Raw genomic sequence first — 21615 nt, forward strand, 5'->3', positions numbered from 1 at the left:
TGAAATTTCTATTCTCTTTTCAGAAGTTTTAATCAAAAAGTCCATGCATTATTTTTGAAAAGAGAAACTTTGCTTTTACGCTAGGGCATTATATGGACCAATTTAATCTTAGTAAACCCTTTTTTTCTCTTTTATGTTTAAACGGTCAAATTCAAATTTATTTGATTTTATTTATTTTTATATCATGGTTCAAAAATAAAACTTTAAAGTCATATTATGCATGGAAAAATCATGTGGAATACCTAATGTAAATTCTAAGATATTAACCTGGTGTACTTTTAACTATTTTCCATGTAGATGTACTGGTAAATACAATTAAAACTCTCAACAGTAACATCATCACACTAAAATCAATATGGTTCTCTGGCTAAAAATAGAACAATTCAGATCATGTCATGATTAACCGTACACACAGGTGATTTTGTTAAATAATACTCTAGTAGACCTGTCCTGTTTGATTATGATCACAGTGAAAGCTGGTGTTCTAAGGTGAGAACACTATGATATACATTTGTATAAGCAAGATATGTATTTCTTATTTCTCTAATTCTTCGTCAATTTATCCCTTTCTGCACCCATTGTATAAAAAAAATTAATCAACGTGTGGTTTGTTTGATCTCAGTTCTTTATTGGTTATAATCGGATTATGACTTCAAATTTTCTTGCTTTCCTCTGAATTTTCTATTGTGACGAAATAAAAAAAGGCGACCATGTCTGATGACGTCACATAGAAAGAACACATCTTTTTGCAGATCAGTCCAAAAAAAGGAAAACGTTTGCATGCATATTGTTTGAAAATCATTAGAGAAACAGATTCTTGTGTAATACGATATTTATCCACTCTCGACAACTGTCTCGAGTGGATAAATATTGTATCACACTCGATGCAGTGGTAGAATCTATATATGTAATACATTTTTACATGTATACAGAGAGATATTTCAGAAAGAATCATCCTTTATCAACAGTAATCAGTGAAAAAAATCGCCAGAAAAAATTATCTTTCACTGATTCATCTTGGTTGCATTGTACAATACTATCCTGTCAAATATTTCAAAAATAAAGTGATGTGCTACAATTGGCAATGCACTCAACTATCAAACTACCCAACAGACTCATACCATGAGCATGAAATAAATTATAGGCCACTGTACGGCCTAAAACTATGGCAAAACCAACACTGTATATCACACGTTCATAACTTTAAACGTTAATCATGAAATAGATTATATAATGACTATGATGTGAACTTGAAGAAATGTGTGAAATTTTATTACATGGATTGTATGTATAGTTCGATATTTTTGGTAATTACAGTATCTTTTTAAAGTACTATCAAGAACTATGTAGTGATACGGTATGTTAGTAGCATATCACTTTGGTTGTCCATGAAATGATCATACATATGTCTCATAAAACAAAGTATGTGTATTCCTATAACATGGTAGCTACTCTACAACCTAGCTTCTTTAAAATACAAAATATTTGGCTGATATCTCCATCAGAACGCCTAAGTGCATGACATGGTCAACTATTTATTTCAAAGTGAAATTCAAATAGTAATAAATACTAATTACAAAATCATATCAATACTTATTCAATCATGAATAAATACATGCTAGCACAGTATCCATGGTAACTAAATGTATAATGACTTACCTTTAATTCTCTTAAATAACAACAACATTTCCAGTTGATATCTTTGACTTGTTGTATCCATGACAACACAAATTCTTTCTTTAAAGCCACAGCAATATAACAGACCTGAAAAAGATTTATACATAAAACATATATTCTACATTGAATAGACGTATTTACACTTGTATGCAAATTTGTCCGCCATTACGTAAAATCACACAGGTTCCTGTAAACTTTGACATCATAATTTAAAATACTTGACGTTACAATTTAAAAGTGATTGTTGCTTGACCTCAAAAGGTGATTCAGAGTCGATCTAAGGTCATTCAGAGGAAGGATACAGCTAAATACCAAAAGTGTAAATACGTTTATTTCAAACCATATAAAGAAGAAGGGGCAAACAAATGGGTTTGACATTCGATGCAAATATTTTTGTGTAATTTAAATAAAAAGACATTCCAGCTACTTAATGCTAAGAAGTAGTACAATTATCTCTTAATTTCAATGAAAGAAATCACTATTTAAAGTAATAATTAATATTGTCGTTCAAAAAGTATTACAGTAATACACTGATAGCTTACACATAACAGCAAAATTAGGATGATTTCTATAACAGTCTGTGGACTTCTTGATAAACTTATAGGTTATTTGTAATGTTGTAGAGTGCAATGTTTGCATATATAAAGGTGCAATTAGAATCGTGTAAACAACACACAGTCATCTTCTTTAAGCCTGAAAATTACATGTAAAGTACATTTAATCCTCTTGGACTTGAACATAAAAGAGTGTTTTTTTATGAAATGTCTGAATATAAAATTAATGTAGTTGATTAGATTTTATTAATACTATGAGTACTATATATAAACTTTTAATTTTTTAATCTAATCATATATATTTGATAACGTAATATTGATCCTCTAAAAGTCTTAAGATTAATTTAAAGTGAAAATCTTGATCATGAAGATATTACTGAATAAATGGTAATCAACTTTCAGAATAGCATTCACTTGTCTTAAAATGTATATTACTAGTAACCTTTATATCATCTGAATCCATGGAACATAAAAGGTAGCGACACAGGTATAAAAATGCCTGAAAAGAAAATAAACTTATGTATATATCATATAATGAAAACTAGAATGAATAAAGATAGACAAAAGTAAAACCTTAGGGAAAATTAGGTAATGCAAAGCTTGTTCTTAACATGCATGAAATATTTGATGCTGTACAAAAATCAAAGAGCTGATAGCTCTGAAGTGGAAGAAGGTGAATAAAAGGTAACTTGAATTACCATAAAAGCAGCCCCACTAACCCAGGCTGCTTTGTTCCATTATCGTTATAATGTATTTTTTTTCTTCAAACAAGAAAAGGTCATAAGTACATGGATTTCCCATCCGTACAATCATTTTCTATGTTCAGTTGACTATGAAAATTAGGTAAAATCTTTAATTTGGCAGTAAAATTAAGAAGATCATATCATAAGGAACACATGTGTACTAAGTTTCAAGTTGATTGGATTTCAACTTCATCAAAAACTACCTCGACCATAAACTTTATAACCAGAAGCAGGACGGACGGACAGACTAGAAAACATATTGCCCACAAATGGAGCTTAAAAAAGTAAGGCTCGTTACATACCCGCCAACTTTTGAAAGTTCCCAATTCCCATATGGGTTTTTCCTGCACAAATTTTTTTTTAAAGGTTACAATTTTCTCTTGTCAAAAGGAATTTATATTTATATTGCAATACATTCTTCAGAAGGAGGTACATTGAGTTTCAATTATATTTCTTTTTCTATGAGCTTAGATTTTAATCACATTCTCCAAACAGCAACGTATTGCTCTTGTCAACTGAGTCTTGAATAATTTTATAAATAGATTCAAACCATTTGGAGTAGAAGGGCATCTAATTCACATGACAAAGGAAAACAATGAATTAAGACAACAATTTAATAAGAAATATATCCTTTTTATTTACAAAAAAACAAAATCTTCTTGTCTGCAGGATTGCAAATTCGTAACTTCAAGGGCGAACTTGTAAACAGGGCGAGTTGTCCCGATACCAAATTCACGCATGCGTAATACAAATATCTACAGTTAAAACATCCTGTCACAAGTAAACAAATAACGTTCATGTGGATGAGATGAAATCTGATAATTTACATAAATAAAAGGGTCATATTTACGATAGTGATTGTTTTTCAATCCTAATTTACAAATTAAATGATTCAGATGCCTAATCATGTGTAAAAATCGGTGTCAGGAATCTTAAGTTGTTATGAAATTGTAATACACGAAACGAATGCGGCATACGGAGGCTCAATGCCAAAGGTCAGCCCCTTAAGTCTTCAGAAGACTTGACGTCTTCTTCCACTAAAAAAACAATAAGATATATAGTCTAATGCAACATTGTTGTTACATTCATTTTGATTGGATAACTCTAAAAAATTTCATAAAATCAATTTAATGATTGATTGCTTTAACCTGTTATCACGCATGACACCACTAAACTCTAGTTGAGACCACTGATAATTGAGGGCAACAAATTTTCGAATACACTACCGACTAGATTTTATGAAATGTAATAGCAACAAATACCAAAGATAGTTTCTCTGTTCAATAATTATGAGTATAAAGATGGACAGTTTTATAATTGAAAATTGCAATGTCAATATCAATATCTAGTTCTTAATTTTTATTCCTGATAATAATACGACTGAAACATAGTTCTTGACTTAAATCATAGGTTTAATACCTCTTTGTCATCATCTTCTTTAAACTTGTATAAAACCTTCTTGATAGTCTTGTAAACTTCAACAGCTGTTAATAAAAATGGATATAAATTATTTTAAAATAAAATATCTTAACATTTAAATTCATCACAACATAAAGTATAGTTTAGGCTTTTCTGGCAAACTAATGTGATCTCGTTCAGTTTGATTTCACAAACATGGTATCAACATTGCGAAAATCATCCTTTTCTCTGATTTATTCAACTTTTAACTTCAATAATAATAGGCATATAGTGCCAGCTTTGGCTTTACTTTCAGTTTTAACAGTTTTGGCTTTACTTTTAGATTTAACAGCTTTTCATGATCAGCATTTTGGATTAGGTTTTGAATTTTTAAATATTTCAACCTCAAGCATCTCTGAAGAGAACACTTGTTGATCTATAATGATATAACTGATACGGTTTTTGTTATGGTTACCTGGCTTCAACTTTGGATGATATTCACTGTCTTTGTCTGTAGGAATCTGTAACAAGCCAGATACTTCATTTCTGTAATCAAACATACAACAGTTAAGTAATGCAGTCATGTATTTATAGTATACATATTTTTAAGGGCCAGCTGAAGGACACCTATGGGTACCGGAATTCTCGCTACATTGAAGACCCATTGGTGGCCTTCGGCTGTTGTCAGCTCTATGGTCGGGTTGTTGTCACTTAGACACATTCCCCATTTCCTTTCTCAATTTTATGTATAAACAAGAGGCTGTCACAACGACAGCAAACCGGATTTATTAACATTTATTTGTGTCCTGGCAATATCACAAGAACCATTACTGATGAATGGTGAAAGTGAAAATCGTCAATATCAAATTTGACTTCCATTTTGTCATCAGTATCAACATATTAAAATTTGAATAGCTTAGATTGAATGGTTCAATAAAGTGAATGGAAACGCCATTTTACGATCTTTCAAGAACCATAACTCCTGAACGGTAAAAGTCAAAATCGTCATTATTGAACTTGACCTCTATTTTGTCATCAGCAACAACATATAAAAATTTCAAAAGCTTTGGTTGAATGGTTCACGAGAAAATGCACGGACACGACTGGAAACACCATTTTTCAATCTTTCAAGAACCATAACTCCTGAACAGTAAAAGTCAAAATCGTCATTATTGTACTTGACCTCCATTTTGTCATAAATAACAACATATTAAAATTTTGGAAGCTTTGGTAGAACAGTTCATGTGTAAATACACGGACACGACTGGAAACTCCATTTTTCAATCTTTCAAGAACCATAACTCCTGAACGGTAAAAGTCAAAATCGTCATTATTGAACTTGAACTCCATTTTGTCATCAGTAACAACATATTAAAATTTGGGAAGCTTTGGTAGAACAGTTCATGCGTAAATGCACGGACATGACTGGAAAAACCATTTTTCAATCTTTCAAGAACCATAACTCCTGAACGGTAAAAGTCAAAATCACCATTATTGAACTTGACCTTCATTTAGTTGTCAGTAACAACATATTAAAATTTTAAAAGCTTTGGTTGAATGGTTCATGAGTTAATGCACGGACAACATTTGATTGCCGCCCGGCCGCCCGCCGTACATCCCCAAATCAATAACCGACATTTTTGTCACAAAAATCGGGTTAATAAAATGATGTTTAGGGGAGATAATTCATTAATAAACGAGAAATAAACTTAAATATTATGATGACCATGCTAACAGTTAACAGAAAACAGAATACAATTTTAAATAAGCATGGTTATATTAAATATTTTATGGTTTTTTTTTTTCAAAAGTATGGTACTTAAATAAATAGTGATTGAAGTTTCCACACAAAATCTCCCGAATAAGACATTTAATGAAATTATTTTACAAAAGGAGCTGTGTGGGGTAGAAATCCACCTTATGCAGATGAACATATACAAGATTTGATTGATTTTGGAACATTCAAATACTTAATAAATACTGTAAACCAACTTATTTTTGCGAGCGATTTATTTTCACGACTTTCGTGATGCAAAAAAAGATCGCGAATATAAATCGTCGCGAAATTGTAAAACTTGGACTATTTCTTAATCAACTTGGGGGAGGGTTGAGATCTCACAAACATGTTTAACCCCGCCGCATTTTTGCGCCTGTCCCAAGTCAGGAGCCTCTGGCCTTTGTTAGTCTTGTATTATTTTAATTTTAGTTTCTTGTGTACAATTTGGAAATTAGTATGGCGTTCATTATCACTGGACTAGTATATATTTGTTTAGGGGCCAGCTGAAGGACGCCTCCGGGTGCGGGAATTTCTCGCTACATTGAAGACCTGTTGGTGACCCTCTGCTGTTGTTTTTTATTTGGGCGGGTTGTTGTCTCTTTGACACATTCCCCATTTCCATTCTCAATTTTATTCCTCAGGTAAATTTGAGAATCACGCAATTTAATCGCTGCAAAATGGACTAGAAAGGGCTAAACGCGAAATCAAGTATCCGCGAAAATAAGTTGGTTTACAGTAATACATGACAGGGTAATTAATAAAACGTTTAAAAGTGTAACCCCCTTAATAATCAAGGACCAATTAATATCAGAGGGTTTTCCAAGAGGCCCCTCCTTTTTGTGGTAAAAACTTGGAAGAATATTTCTGGAATCACTGAAGCATAACTAAAGCGGCTCTCCTCTTAGGTACATTGTAGTAAGTGAAAATTTCTTGATCAGCCACTGATCACAGGTTATTACTCAATAATTATCTTGTTTTAGGGTATATTTGTTGACCAACAGATCATGAGATGGCATTTTGTTTTTGTATTTTTGTATTAAATAGCAGTTTCATTCATGTTAACACAGATATCCTTTTACTATAGTATGCAATATGCAGATTTACATGATAGGAAAATTTGTTTATTTTTCTTACTTTATTGATTGTTTTAGTCTACGTCTTTCAAGGAATCCTCTAACCACACTCTGTAAACAAAAATGTAAAACAGATTAAGCCTTGTCTCTATCAGTATCATGTGTACATGCCCAATAATATTAGTTACACAGTGTGCAATTGTCCTAATACGAGAATTTATCGGGTCAATAAAACTCATATCGGATGAGGCGAAGCCAAACCCAATATGAATTTTATTGACCCAATAAATTCTGTATTAGGACAATTGAACACTGCGTAACGAATTTATCCTGATTTTGTTATATTACATATTATTATATTCAAATTCAATTTTAGGACAATATCAATAATATATTTAAGATATTTAATCTAAAACTGTGAAAAATCAAAAATATTATGACTATAAAGCAACTCAATTTTTTATTTCTCTTTATTATCCTGATTGAGAGTAATTTCTCGCATTTTGATTGGCTGATATTGTCCTAATAAATTTCAGTACAATTTTTTATCACGTCAATTGGAATTATCTCCCTTATTTATTACATCAATTGGAATTATCTCCCTTATACAATCTGAATTAAATTATCTCCCTTATTTATTACGTCAATTGGAATTATCTCCCTTATACAATCTCAATCAGTATAAGGGAGATAATTCCAATTGATGTAATAAATAAGGGAGATAATTCCAATTGACGTGATAAAAAATTGTACTGAAATTTATTAGGACAATATCAGCCAATCAAAATGCGAGAAATTACTCTCAATCAGGATAATTGTTTTTATTCTATCTAGATCTGTTATTGGTCTAAAGTTTTAAATCTTTTTTTTTAAATTAAAAATTTATACAATTCAATTCATATGAATTCTACAAAGTTATTATATAATTTGTTGATTTGTGATCCTTACATTCATGCATAATGATATAATCATTTCAAAGTTGACTCCCAAGTTACAAGTTCTTCATTTGTCATTAATACAAACCTTTGATTAGAAAAAAGACCTGTAAAATTGAATAGGAGAGCATAGAAATTATAAAATACTAATGGACAGGTACATGTATGTGAACCTTTTTCTAGAGTAGACATGTTAGAGGAGGGTTAACCAATGCTGTTATCATGGTTATGTCTCATAATCATAAGTCCTGGTTTTAAATTTGATTGCATGCATGGGTTCCTGTACTGTTAATAATAGTGTATGTCATCTATTTTAAAGTACAGTCACGACTCACAAATACTAGTTGAAGGGTGGATTGATTTTGTGAAAGCAGGTTAAATACTTTGCACTTGTTATCAGTACCAAAACAAAATTTTATGTAGAAGATATCATATTTTTAACAAATTTATTAAAATGATTTTAATTCATGTAATTTGCAATGAAAAACTAAAGGGTAAAGAGCTCACAAACATATTATCACTGAACTAGTATATATTTGTTTAGGGGCCAGTTGAAGGACGCCTCCGGGTGCGGGAATTTCTCGCTACATTGAAGACCTGTTGGTGACCTTCTGCTGTTGTTTTTTTCTATGGTTGGGTTGTTGGGTTGTTGTCTCTTTGGCACATTCCCCATTTCAATTTTAATTACAATTTGAAACAAATAGGATATATACATGTACTTTACAATACATTGATAAAAGACTTCAAAAGGAGTAGGGGCATTCAGGCCTAGTTTTGGCCCAAGAAAATAAAATGTTTGATAACTATTTCAAATTGGCACATACTGTTTAGAAATTCATAGGGTCAAGAAATATAAAAGAAAAACATAAAGGTTTTTATCTGATGACGTCACAATTACGTCATCATGTGTACTATTTTCACAAAAACGATGAAAAATACAGAATTTATGCAGTTTTCCATCTTCATTTCTGTTGTGAAAACATCCTGCGCAGCCAAGAAACAACAAAATAATTTAACAGAAGCTTTATTATAACTATTGGAATAATCTCACCAAATATAAAGTTGTTTCTTGGGTGCGCACATATTTTTTCCATCTAAAATATACTTAAAATTTGATGAAAAAACAAGGAAAATCACGACATTTAACAAAATATGCAAATTAAGTCTTGATTTGTTGCCATGGTAACTTGTTCGATGTCAAGTTTGTTTTGTTTTTCTTATTACCTTATACCTTAGTCAAGTTTACAGTAATTTAATAATATGTATGATAACTTTTAAATTTGCAGTAATTTTTGGGCCAAATAAGGGCCTTATTGCCCCTACTCCTTTGTTTAAATTAAATGTTAAAAACAGAAAGTTCAACTTAGAGAATGTCAATTCAATAGATACAATAAATCTGAACATGGCAAGCAATTTAAATGGTTGCAACACTGCAATTTACTATACACTAAGGGCTTTATCATGATACAATTTATATTTTTCGTTTTTTTGTTTTTCTTACCTGAATTTTGATAACTGCAATCTGTCTCTTCTTCTCATAGGCTCTGTCATCTCTTTGTGCTTTTGCTTGGTCTAAAAAACTTTTCTTCTGAGCATCTACCTTGCCAAACATTCTGTAATGTGCATGTTACAGCCATGATACAGAGAACACAAGTTAAGGTTATTCAATGTAAAATAGTGAATTTCTTTGTAGAATTTAATCATCAATAGACACTACACGTTCTGTCAATAGTAACAAAATATTGGCAATGGGAAGAAAATAGTGTCCATACATATAAAACTATTGACAGAACGTCTAGTGCCTGTGGATAAACATGCATGTTTCAAAGTCATCTGATAATTGAGTTTGCCTAATATCATGAACATGATGAATATCAAATTTATTGTCAATGTACTAGTATGGCAGTTTTTTTTTAAAGAGGTTGAAATAGCATGGGAAATCCAAGCAACTGCTCTGTTTTAATGATGCCCCCTATCCAATATGGCTGAACTAACTATAAAGAGGCCTATATAGCTATTCCAAAAGGGATTATAATTTTTTTCCATGTGTAGTTAAGGTTCATCATAACAAATGGACAAATATGGCAGAATTTTTAACTGAAAAATTACTCTGACAAGTCTGTGTGCAGACTTACCTGTGCAGTTTGGAAAGTTTTAAGGCCTAGCATCCACTAGATATATATAAAAGTTAAACATGTTAAATGTATTTTGCATATCAGAAAGATAAAAAAAAAAGTGAATTTTATTGGGCATTTTTTTCCGTTCCTATAAAAGAACAAGTACAAAGAAGAGCTGCCCAATGTACTTGCAACAGATATCACAAAACCAGCAGTGTATCTGAAATGATAGAACATCTGAAATGGCAATCCTTACAAAACGCAGACTAAAAACCAGACTCCAAACATTTCCAAATGTTGCATAAAGTTATCAACAATGAAATTGCAATACCATCGCAAGATATACTCATAAAAAGCCAGTCTAGAACAAGAACTACCTATCAACAGACATACAGACAACTTCAATGTAATACAGACCTGCCAACTTTTGAAAATCTCCATGGGGGATTTAGCGCGTGACCAGATTTTTAAGGGTTACAATTTTAGCGACTTTTCTGTGTACATTGTTTTTCACTCCTAAAATAGTCTAAGTTCTCTTCTTTTTTCTTTTGGTATACTAATGATGAACTTGTGGTCCTTGATTTCATTTATTTGCATGATTCTTGTACTATTAAATTATAAAATTGACAAAACAACTGAAGAATAGAGAAAAATGGCATTAAAAATACAGGATTCAAAGTAGAGACCCCCCGTTATCCCCCCTCTAAAGACCTTCTTATCTATGAACCTTGACTCAAAAGACCTAAAACTACATGTCCTAAAGTTAGAAGGATGAAGACAGATTTTGATTTAGTCTTACTTATGGTCTCATCAGTATTAATGAGAAAATGGATAAAATTTGAGTTATCTTTCTTTGTATTCAGAGGTGCTCTTACCGGCGGAGGATTATACAGTAACACAGTAAAAGTGAATACAAAATGGCGTCGATTTTAAATCAACAGACACACGACGTCTGGTTTCAAAAATTAAACGAGTTTCAAGATAAATGATGTTTTCTTGAGAGTTCATTACAGTTCTCATCTTTCTATTAATTATGATTTTGTTCTGGAACTATGGCAAATGTTGCAAATTGTGCTTGTATGATAAATTGATTAAAATTGAAAGGTTGTTTGACCAAATTTGTGTATACAAATTAATTTTGAGGACTGTTATGACCCATTAGGTAATCTAATTACATACAACCACTAATTATGACACCTGTTGTGACTGTTGATTAGCGTAGGGTTGTTAACTTGTCATAATATGTCCCCAGGTAAAATTATAGATTTTTTCAAATTGATCAGAAAAACTTCAAAACCGGTAAACAATAATTTTTTCGTGTATATTTGGTGAAAATCGGGATTTTAACTAGTTTTACGATCCCGATATCGGGATTCGGGTTGAGGTAATCCCGATATCGAGTTGAGGGATAAAAATCGGGATGATACCGCAAAAATCGGGATAGTTGGCAGGTCTGGTAATAAAGACTCCTTTAAATTTTCTTTTTTTCAGCCAAATAATCAAAGATTGGAACAAATTACCACCCAATATCTCAAATCAAACCTCTACAGACAACTTTAAGGATGCACTCACTTATCTGAGGTGCTCTTAAAAACATACTCTCATCTAAACTAAATGTGCTTATTATTTTTATCTTATACATGTAGTTATAAAAAAATATATATAAAAAATGTAAAAATTGAAACTTAAAAAATTGTAAATTTCATAAATAAATAAAAGTAAAAAAAAATATGAAATTAACTGAAAACGACCTCATACAGGCATGCGCCAGAAAGTAAACCTAAAAAAATTGATGGTATTCCGTAACTAAAGAAGATATTTGAGGTGTCATACCTCCAATTACTCCCTCAAATTTAGAACGTATCAAATTTAGAACGTATGTGAAAGTACATGTAGGCCAACTCGGACAAAAAATAGTGCATTTGATGTCATTGTTTACTTAAAGTAACCAACAAATTAGCAGAAATGAAACTTTTGGTGAAAGAGAAATATATTAAGACCATTTTGAGCTAAAATTTACTTGTTTATGAGTTTGCATTCAAAATTGAGGATTAATGCACTCCAATGTCCATAGTATACTAAATTAAGAAACATGTACGATTCAGAATATACCTGGTTTCCATGAAGTTAAACTTAAGGTAAAATATTTAGAAAGCTGTGAAAATTGTAAAATTTGGTTGAACAGATAGGGACTTTTAATTGGTGGTATGACACCTGGAGAAATGGAAATTATTTATAAATTATAGTCAAATTCAATTCTTTTTTTTTTAATTCTACAGCTGTACAGTTTTCATGTCGTTTTGTAGATTAAACAGAAGATTCACATTTTCACAACATCATTTCTTGTTACACAAACATTTGTCTATATTTTTTTTACATGAAATATTGTTTGATACCTAATTTTCTCTCATTTCGTATTGTATTTGTTTTGTTGTCAATTTTTCTTCCACTTTTCCAATGTTGATTATCTCCCTTTTCAGGGTTACACTAAAGACCTACATTTTGTAATACCATTAATAAACATGGACCAGAAAAAACCTTTATATGATTTGATTTATTGAAATAACGTATCTTTTCTGGTGGATTTTTTTTTACAAATTTGAACATTAATACATATAAAATCGAAAATAAAATGTCATGAATAAAATTCATTTTTATAACAAAACTCCGACCCGTTTTCTCCACACTGGAATCAATCAATCAATCAATCAATTAGACGAAAATGTTTATACAATGGTAACTAGTGTGCAAGCTATTAATGAAATGTATGATCAGCGAAAAACTGAAAAGTAAAAGAAAAATAAGCGCTCTTTATAAAAAAAATTATTAATAATACCCTTAGCTTCGGAGTATGATTTTTACTGATCATTGAGTTTTAAAGGTGTGTAGAAATCAGACCGACTAATGTCTATTTCGAATGTCAGGATACTGCAGTATTTTAGACCTCTATGTAAGTCATCATAAGGATCCATTCAACAATTGTATGTATGGACAATTGCAATAGACCACTTTCGACTGACTTCATCCGTCTCCGGAAAAAAAACTCGTCAATTATGCGCGCCTTTATGACGTTATTTACCAGATAGAGGTGATCGCCTGTATCCCTGCACTATCAACGTTAATCAAGCGTCTTAGTGATCGTCATTGTGCAAGATCAACTAGAAAATATGTTTGTTTTGTATGTATCTAATCACAATTCCCTAATGACAGCAGTGCTGATTGTCAATTACAATAATTTAATTTGCCGAATAATTCGTGCAATATAGCATTATAGTTTTCCAACCATTGTGACTAGCTAAACATTGGAACAGAAGTGCCGCAGACGATGCCCCTTCAAGCACGAATTATGTTCACTACAACCAGAGTTTTTGACGGAAATGCATCGAACTCGAAAGTTGTCTATTGTCTCTACAATGATTGTGTGAAAGTACCACGATACGACCGACAAAGCTCTTATTCATTCTGAGTTTGAATTAATTTTAAAGTGACTGCCAAAGATTTGCCGCATCAAAACAGGACTATGTATCGCCATCAAACTCCTTGCTGCACATTAAACATTCTATTTTATGTCTTTCTATAAATAAAAAAATAATAATAGCGGATTTTTTTTTATTTTTCCTAACACAGCTTTTTACTACAAGCTTTTTTTTGAAACTTATATAGACATACAGTGTATTTTCTGTCCTAAATGTATGTTTTTTTAAAATATATGTAATAATAAGTTTCTTTTTCGGTTTTTTTTTTTTTTTTTTTTTTTTTTTTTTGTGTCTCACTCAGTTTTGTCCAGAAGCTTTCTTTGTTATACAATGTACTTAAATATTGTGTATTTTGTGAAAAATTTAGATCAATCTAAGAGAAAGGAACTGACAAAGTATAAGTTATATTTATTAAATTATCTGGTTAAATCGGGGTCCGTCATCTGCCGCTGCTCTGTGTCGACCAGTGAAATTTAAGACGCATTTTCTCTTGAACTTATCGTCTCCAAATCATAGTAGCTGCTATGGCTTAAAACAGCACTGGTGACGCTAACCACCTTCAAATAAGGACTTAGGTTTTAAACATTATTTTAAATGGAAATACTATGCGACATATCCTGAGTAAATAATTAAATTTCTAGTTTTAATAGGCTTTAAATTGTAACTTTCTTCAAAAACGAAAAGGAGTAACACTACTTTAGTATTTAAATTTGATCTTTTCAGTATCATAAAACATTATATAAATAAAGGTGGTTTGAAGGCATTTACGTGCAAACTCGGTTGTTTCGCGGTTACTCAAAAGTTACCTAGATAATAAGTTAATCAGTCTTACATAAATAACGTAAAAACGTGAATATTGATTGCTTATTCTTCCAATGGAAAGTAAATGCTTTCAAATTAGTGTTTGTATTATTCATATTATAATATTGCATAGGTAGGGAACGAGCGTTTAACTTTAAAAAAGGGGGAAGTTATGTTTTTTTTCCTTTAAAAATATTCTGAACCCAATTTGATAGGAAAAATTATTGTGGTAAAGCAGATGACACAAAAAATATTCTGAACCAGATTTCTTCCATGCCTTAATTATATAGTGGTAAATTTTGAAAAATATAATTTGGTTGATACCGTCGAAAAACTTGAAGTTAAATGGTTGCTCCCTTATAGTAAAAAAAGTTAAGTCAATACTTAAACACTTTCATTAATGTGATAACTTGACTAGTAATGCAGTAAGGGTGCAGCAAAACCTATATGTTATGTCCTGTCAAACGAAAGTACATAAATTTCGAATGCTAGACTTTATATTGATACATAAACAGATTTTAAATCAACTATCTTTGATTTTTATCAACATGAATAAATATAACATGCAATAAATTAATATAAAGAGAATAAACTGTATACTTTTAAAATACTTTAACAGTTTACATTATAATTATATTGTAAATTGTGCAGAGTTTATAGCACTTGGTTGTTGACTGAGATGTCACGACCCCTCATAATTAAATTAAACTACGTCACTCACAGGTGCCCGTTTTTGCCGTAATTAGCTTATGTGACAATCACGAAATGGAGGATCAAGAAAAAGAAGCTATTGACAGAAATTACGATTTATTGATAAATAATATAATATTAACGGATGAGTTTTATAATCAACTAAGATGGAATCAAGTTTTACCAGAATCAATGATTGCTGATGTTCAGGTATGTCATTGTATTTTTGTTACGTTGAGATCGTTTGCCTACAGTTGATTTTTTGTATATAATTCAAATAATTGGCATTTACACACATGTTCCTATTTTTCACGGAAAAGCATTGCTTTATTGTTGCCACTAACTGAAATTTCCATTTTTCGTCATTTACTTTAAATTTACAGATTTCGAATTTCTAAATGAAGATGAAACTAGTATACGTGTATACATACTAAATATAATAGTTTAAAGCAGACAAACAGTATTTAAATTATCTCATGTTAAATTAACTCACTGTTCTTCTTGAAACTTTTTATAAAGACGATTTTATGTATGATAAGGCCACTCTTGACCTCATATGAAATATTTATCGTTTGGGGTACTTAAAAGCGTCAATTTAACAATTTAAGCGTGGTCAAAACTTTTTTCGATGCACAGACTTAGTGTCTTAAAAAGTTTGTACTTTGTATACCAATATTGCATCTTGATTGGTTGGTCGTTGGCTGAAAATATTACAAGAACAATATCAAATAAACTTAAGATTTAGAATTAAAATTGACACAGAACAAGCCAGAGGGAACAAGACATGACAGCAGTATATCAAAATATTTTACTGTCAAGACATTTATATTTGTTGTAATGCGCTCTCAATCCTTTAAAGGAAACAATTTCTTTCTCTCTGTCACATGGTATATATTGAGTTTAGCATTTATAATACGAAATGTAAAAATATCTTCCTACATATTGTACATGTAGTTTCTAAACAACAAAATTTCGTGCAACTTCAACTCCAATTTGAACCGTTTAAAACATCAAATGACAAAAGAAATGTCAGTTGTGTCCAGTGAATATTTCCAGTTGATTTGTTATATCAGCGTAATTTGTAGGCGATGATGATGATGATGATGATGATGATGATGGATAGGAGTTAATTGTTCTGCTTCAAATATTACTCTTGCTCAATAAAGAGAGGAAAACACAAAAGTTTTGAATTTTTCACCACTTCGCTTCACTTTCTTTTTTTTTTAAATGTTTTTTCGTAGTTTATCAACCATCACATCGTCCAGCGACAAACAGTACAAAACAGCATATTTTTTTAAAATTTATATTAGGAATATTTAGAATTCTTCAGAAGTATCGTAACCCAACTTCATATGTGCGTAATTTTTTTTTTTGCAACCCATGGCGAATTAACTACACAAAATTACAGTAGTCCTCCTTTAACCACAAAATAGAGAAGAGATATAATTTATGATATTTGTATGTACATGAAAATGACAAAAACTATTGGACGAAACAACAATACCGCAGCAACCACCAGATAAACTACAACGAACGAGAAAGACTCTGGTGGGGTTAAAGTATACCATATAAAGTAAATGTTTATTGAGATTTTTAGATAGGAAAAAACAAGATAAGATGCAATGATTCAGGACATAAATCCATTAAAAGCTAATATCTACATTTCAATATTTGCTATTTTACATTGAAGGCATGTAAGACAAAAGAAGAAAGAATAAAACAGTTGTTGCATACCCTACAATTAAGAGGATCTGATGCTTTCCGGAAGTTACGTCATGTACTACATATCACAGGTCATAACTTTCTAGCAGACCAACTGTATGAAGAAGGTATATGATTATTTTAATGTCTTTTTTTCAGTATAATTTATATAAATATATATAAGAGTAACCCCTGTCAAAAGCGCAAGTGTTAAGGAAGCTACCATTTGATTCGCCCCCCCCCCCCCCCAAGTTACTCATCCTTTGTTTGTTGTTTGTACTTAAAACTCTTATCCTGCCTTCTTTCATATGTTATCCTGGCCCCTTCCCCAATAAAAATCAAATGCAGCTCCCCAATGCTGTCTTTGATTTCCCCCTGAAACAAAAACGACATTATAATGGAGAGATAGTAGTTATGAATAAAAGTAAAATAATATGATTGCCTTTCATTGAAATATTCTATAAGATAGCCATTCTGTGTAATACGTATTTTCATCTTTCAAACAAGAGTGGCAAAAGGTACCAAAGTGACATTCAAATTTTAACGCATAGGAATAAAAAAAAAACACTGACAACCGTCATGGCTAAGAAAGATAAAAGGTAAACAGACACACAATAGTACACGAAACGCAACTTAGAAAGCTAAAGACTGACCAATTCAAATCTAACGAAAAACTGGAAGTGATCTCAGGTGCTTCATAGATCATATGAAGACTAAATATTGGTTCAATGAAAGTTTATGATAACAGCGTATAATAAAATAACATGCTTTATTATTTCAGCGGGTGTGTGCTCACAGTTTGGAGGATGACATTTAAACTCTAAATGTCCTTGATTCTGAAGTTTCGGATTTGAACCAAAACAAAACAAAACAATCAAGACAAACATGCAAGTCTGCCCCAGGAAAGCACACACGAGCACCACTAGAAAATAAAACCGTATACTGTATTCTGTTTTTCATTCATTATTTTTTCATTGCAGACAACGACGTCAGTATTATCAAAGCTAATGATCTGTTTAACAAGTTTCCATCCATCTTCAATCAAGTCTGTGATGATCTGAAAAGTAAATTTATAAAATACATTGAAACCAAGGTAAGAATATGTAATTGCAACGTTTACCCGGTGCTTTGCTTTTGCGCCAATTGACATTTTATTTGCGCCACAAACCATATGTCGTTTGCGCCAATAAGAAAACCTTTCATTTGCGCCAATAAGAAAACCTATCATTTGCGCCAATAATACAGGTAAATACAGGTAAATAGTTCAAAAAATTATTTAAAAAAAAGACTGTTCATGGTAAAGATAGTTTTTGTTTACATAATAAAACATATACATCAGAAATCGGTCATCGTAAAACCATACAAGGTACATGTATGTTAAAACTTCGTTAAAATACAGTTCTGTTACTTTGAAGATGTCTAAAAGGGAGTAAAATTGCGAGACAGTTCTACGCATTATACAGTAAAGTAAAGTAATAATTCTGTCCATTTCAGTTGTTATGTTGGCTTTGCAAATTTTATGGTACACCTAAACGATTCTTTATATGACACATATGATAAGCTATACACCGTTTGCGTGATCATAAAAAAATACAGACTTATTTCATCAGGTTGTCTCTGAACTGATAATGTCCATCCATACACCTCAAACATGTGAACACTTTGTAATTCTAAACCTCATTCTTGTATTAGAAATTAGTACAGGAGAAATACTGTAGAAACAATTTTTATTCACGATATAGCAATGAATATTTCACTTTTCCGTTATATGTTACATGTATTACCTGTGAAATCATGGCGCAAATGAGGTTTTTATATTTTGGCGCAAATGAAATATAACCTTGTGGCGCAAATGAAAGATAGGATTATTTTTTTTAAAAATGGCGCAAATGCAATGCTCCCACATTTACCACAACAAGTAGACTTCACCGTGACGAATAAAATGTGAAATTAACACAAATAGCAAAAGATCAAGTTAATATAACCAATTCTTTATCTATAGTTGTAATCTCGTGTTATCGCCACATTTATTGAGTTATGAGAAATGGAATTGATTCCTTAATAGATACAAGTAGTAAATATTGAAATGGTTAATTACTGTATCTGTATTAGGAAGTATCTATGGAACGGTTTAAATGTTGACTAATTTTGCGACATGGTTTCACCGTATTTTGCAATTTGTTGTGTTACGACCTCTGAATTTAACAAATCATGCAACTATTGTATATTTGTCCTATAGGAAAAGAAATAGAGAATACCTCCTTTGTTGTTAGATTAATTTAAACTTTTCTTCAAATAAAGGACACGTTATCCCGTACTGGATTTATAAGCCCTGTTTTTCATTCCTTTCAATTCAATTCATTTTTATTTACTACAGGTAAAAGAAAAGGCCCTTGCAAAATTTTGGAACAAGTTATCATTGGAGAGATTAGAGGGACTTGAAAATAAGAAGACCTGTTTCCTCCAGGAAAAGGACATACGAGTTAAGCTTGAAAATAAAAGAAAACAGGTATAACTTCCATATTTTGTTCTCTTTCTGTCTTTCTTTCTTTCTTTCTGTATTGCGAAAGTAAGTTCTATTGAATGTGAGACTACTATTTATTTCCAGATAATTTTAGTTGAATTTTTATTCAATCGAATTCCAACGTTTGTGTCATGTTTTAGAAAGTTGCAGGTTAATAATATCATAGTTCTTTAGTAACATTTTAATGAATTTCAAAAGGAACCCTTAATTATATGGATTGTTTGGAAACATGGTGAATAGTAATAAGATTGTATTCGACAAGTTTGCAGTATTTGTAATACTTGTGTATTATATATTATCACGAAGTTTTGATTTGAAAATCATTTTTAAACTTGCAAATGTAACACTATTTTGATTGCTTAATGTTCATATCGCTGAAGTTATTATTTCTAGAACTTTTTTGTTAGCACAGAGCATCATTGTTCTCGATTTTCTGGGCCTTGAAATGAACAATTAACTTTTAAGCGGCGGACTGAGGCCTTTATCCAATCAAATAACAAAAATCGTACCTTGTGCGCAAGTATTAAATTGTTGTTCTCTGAAGACAAGATTATTACGTAGCTAACTCGTGACAAATGCATTTTTTTCAGGTTAGTTGCCTGAAGGAGGAATTAACAGACATGGACGGAAAGTTAAGGAAGAGAGAACTGGAAATTCAAGTTTTTGAAAGAGAAAGAGATGAAACAAGGAAGCGGTTCAAGACGGAACTTGCAGTTCAAGCTAGATTTAACGCAGCAAATAATAGTTCAATAATTAGACTTAGGGAGAAATTCATCTCATTTAACGAAAAGGTTAAAATCTTAAATAGGCAAATTGCAGAATTCTTATCAGTAAACGAGAATTCAAACGACAACCAGGATAACGAAAAACTTTCACGATTAGAGCAAAATGTGAAGACAATACTTCACATTGTAAAACAGCAGCAGGATGCAGTAGAGAGTAAGACAACGGAACGTGAATCAGTTCTCACCCTTCTGAAAAAATCAACAAACAAGCCAGAGCCTCTTTCTGATATTGTCAGACGATACCTAGAAAGGGAGGAAAAAGCGAAATCAGTTGTTAATAGGGAGATAGAAAAGCTGATAGAAATTCTACGTAAATCAAACAAACCGCAGTTGAAAAACAAGTCAAATGCTGGTACTGACATGAAACATCTACGGAACATGGTAGCGACTGTCCGAGTTGAAGTGGAGCATCTTAAGAAAAAATTGGATTGGAAAGACGACCAAATTACGGACCTAATCAAAGAAACCATGATGCTTAGACAATACCAGAAGACGAATGATAATAAATCAGTTAGTGAAACCTTGAAAGGGGCCATTGTAACCTCACCCGTATCATCCCCGGATTCTACCTATGAAATGCAGTTGGCATACAAAAAGTTTGATAATTATCTGTCTAGTAACCCAGCACTTCCGAATAGAAATCGTCGCCGTGGGTCACTAGCAGACGTTGACTTAGAACCAGACCCGGACGAGACAGACATATCATTTGTCGATAACAAAGATTATCAGACGCCCGCATCACCACGTGTCAAGCTTCCTGAATTAGAATTGGCTAAAGGTGAGAGCACCCCTAGAACTAAAGCGTTCTCCAGAAGGTATTCTGTAATGTCTGAACAAGATCTAGCAACAATACTAGAAACTGACGACAATGTAGAATTTGAAAGGCTAATGACATTCATCGCTAAGAAAACACAGCCAGCAAAATTACCACTTATTTGTAAAGATGCAATATCAGTTGACTTTTCTCAGGAGTCATTTGGAACTGAGAACATTTAAATCCTTGATTCTAAACGAAATATATTTTTATACAAGTGTACGGTGTTTGACACGTGTTATCATTTAAAGTATTGTTCTGTTGTTTATTTATTACACATACCATTGATATTAATTTCATTAAAGTGATTTGTGTCTTACAAATAAAAAAATTATTTAAACTTCCACGACACTATGAGCCTGAATTGGCTAATATAAGTCCGAATTCGGGGAAACACAGATCTTAATTTAAAATACGCATATTGTTTAAGTCATAGCTACTTCATACGTGTATTGGTTTAGATTTGATTGCTCGGTGTATAATTTGGTGTGGTTGATTTTAGTAAAGTTATTTTTCTTTTGTTATTTGTTTTCTTTTGTTACTTGTATTC

General features: G+C 31.6%; 2 protein-coding genes across 5 annotated transcripts in view; one reads left to right on the forward strand and one right to left on the reverse strand.

The window, feature by feature from the left end:
- LOC139528515 (ubiquitin-protein ligase E3B-like) overlaps positions 1–12770 on the reverse strand; it is a 45776-nt gene extending 33006 nt beyond the window's left edge. For 3 of the 4 annotated variants that reach the window (XM_071324536.1, XM_071324538.1, XM_071324537.1), the window contains exons 1-8: positions 12671–12767; positions 9659–9770; positions 7284–7333; positions 4848–4918; positions 4394–4458; positions 2674–2730; positions 1660–1764; positions 268–367 (exon numbers count right to left, since the gene is read on the reverse strand). In XM_071324536.1, coding sequence (XP_071180637.1) covers positions 268–367; positions 1660–1764; positions 2674–2730; positions 4394–4458; positions 4848–4918; positions 7284–7333; positions 9659–9769 — 559 coding nt within the window. In that variant the 5' untranslated portion in view covers position 9770; positions 12671–12767. Of the gene's footprint in view, positions 1–267; positions 368–1659; positions 1765–2673; positions 2731–4393; positions 4459–4847; positions 4919–7283; positions 7334–9658; positions 9771–12670 lie in introns of all 4 variants that reach the window. The other variant, XM_071324535.1, reaches the window with a different exon arrangement.
- Positions 12771–15286: 2516 nt separating this feature from the next.
- LOC139528516 (uncharacterized) lies at positions 15287–21386 on the forward strand. The gene is made up of 5 exons (XM_071324539.1): positions 15287–15451; positions 16932–17070; positions 17923–18035; positions 19320–19451; positions 20057–21386. The coding sequence occupies exons 1-5, from the start codon at positions 15317–15319 to the stop codon at positions 21245–21247; spliced, it is 1710 nt and encodes a 569-aa protein (XP_071180640.1). The 5' UTR covers positions 15287–15316; the 3' UTR covers positions 21248–21386.
- The last annotated feature ends 229 nt before the right edge of the window (positions 21387–21615 follow it).

The sequence above is a fragment of the Mytilus edulis genome, chromosome 6, assembly GCF_963676685.1.
Source record: "Mytilus edulis chromosome 6, xbMytEdul2.2, whole genome shotgun sequence".
Classification (NCBI taxonomy): Eukaryota; Metazoa; Mollusca; class Bivalvia; order Mytilida; family Mytilidae; genus Mytilus; species Mytilus edulis.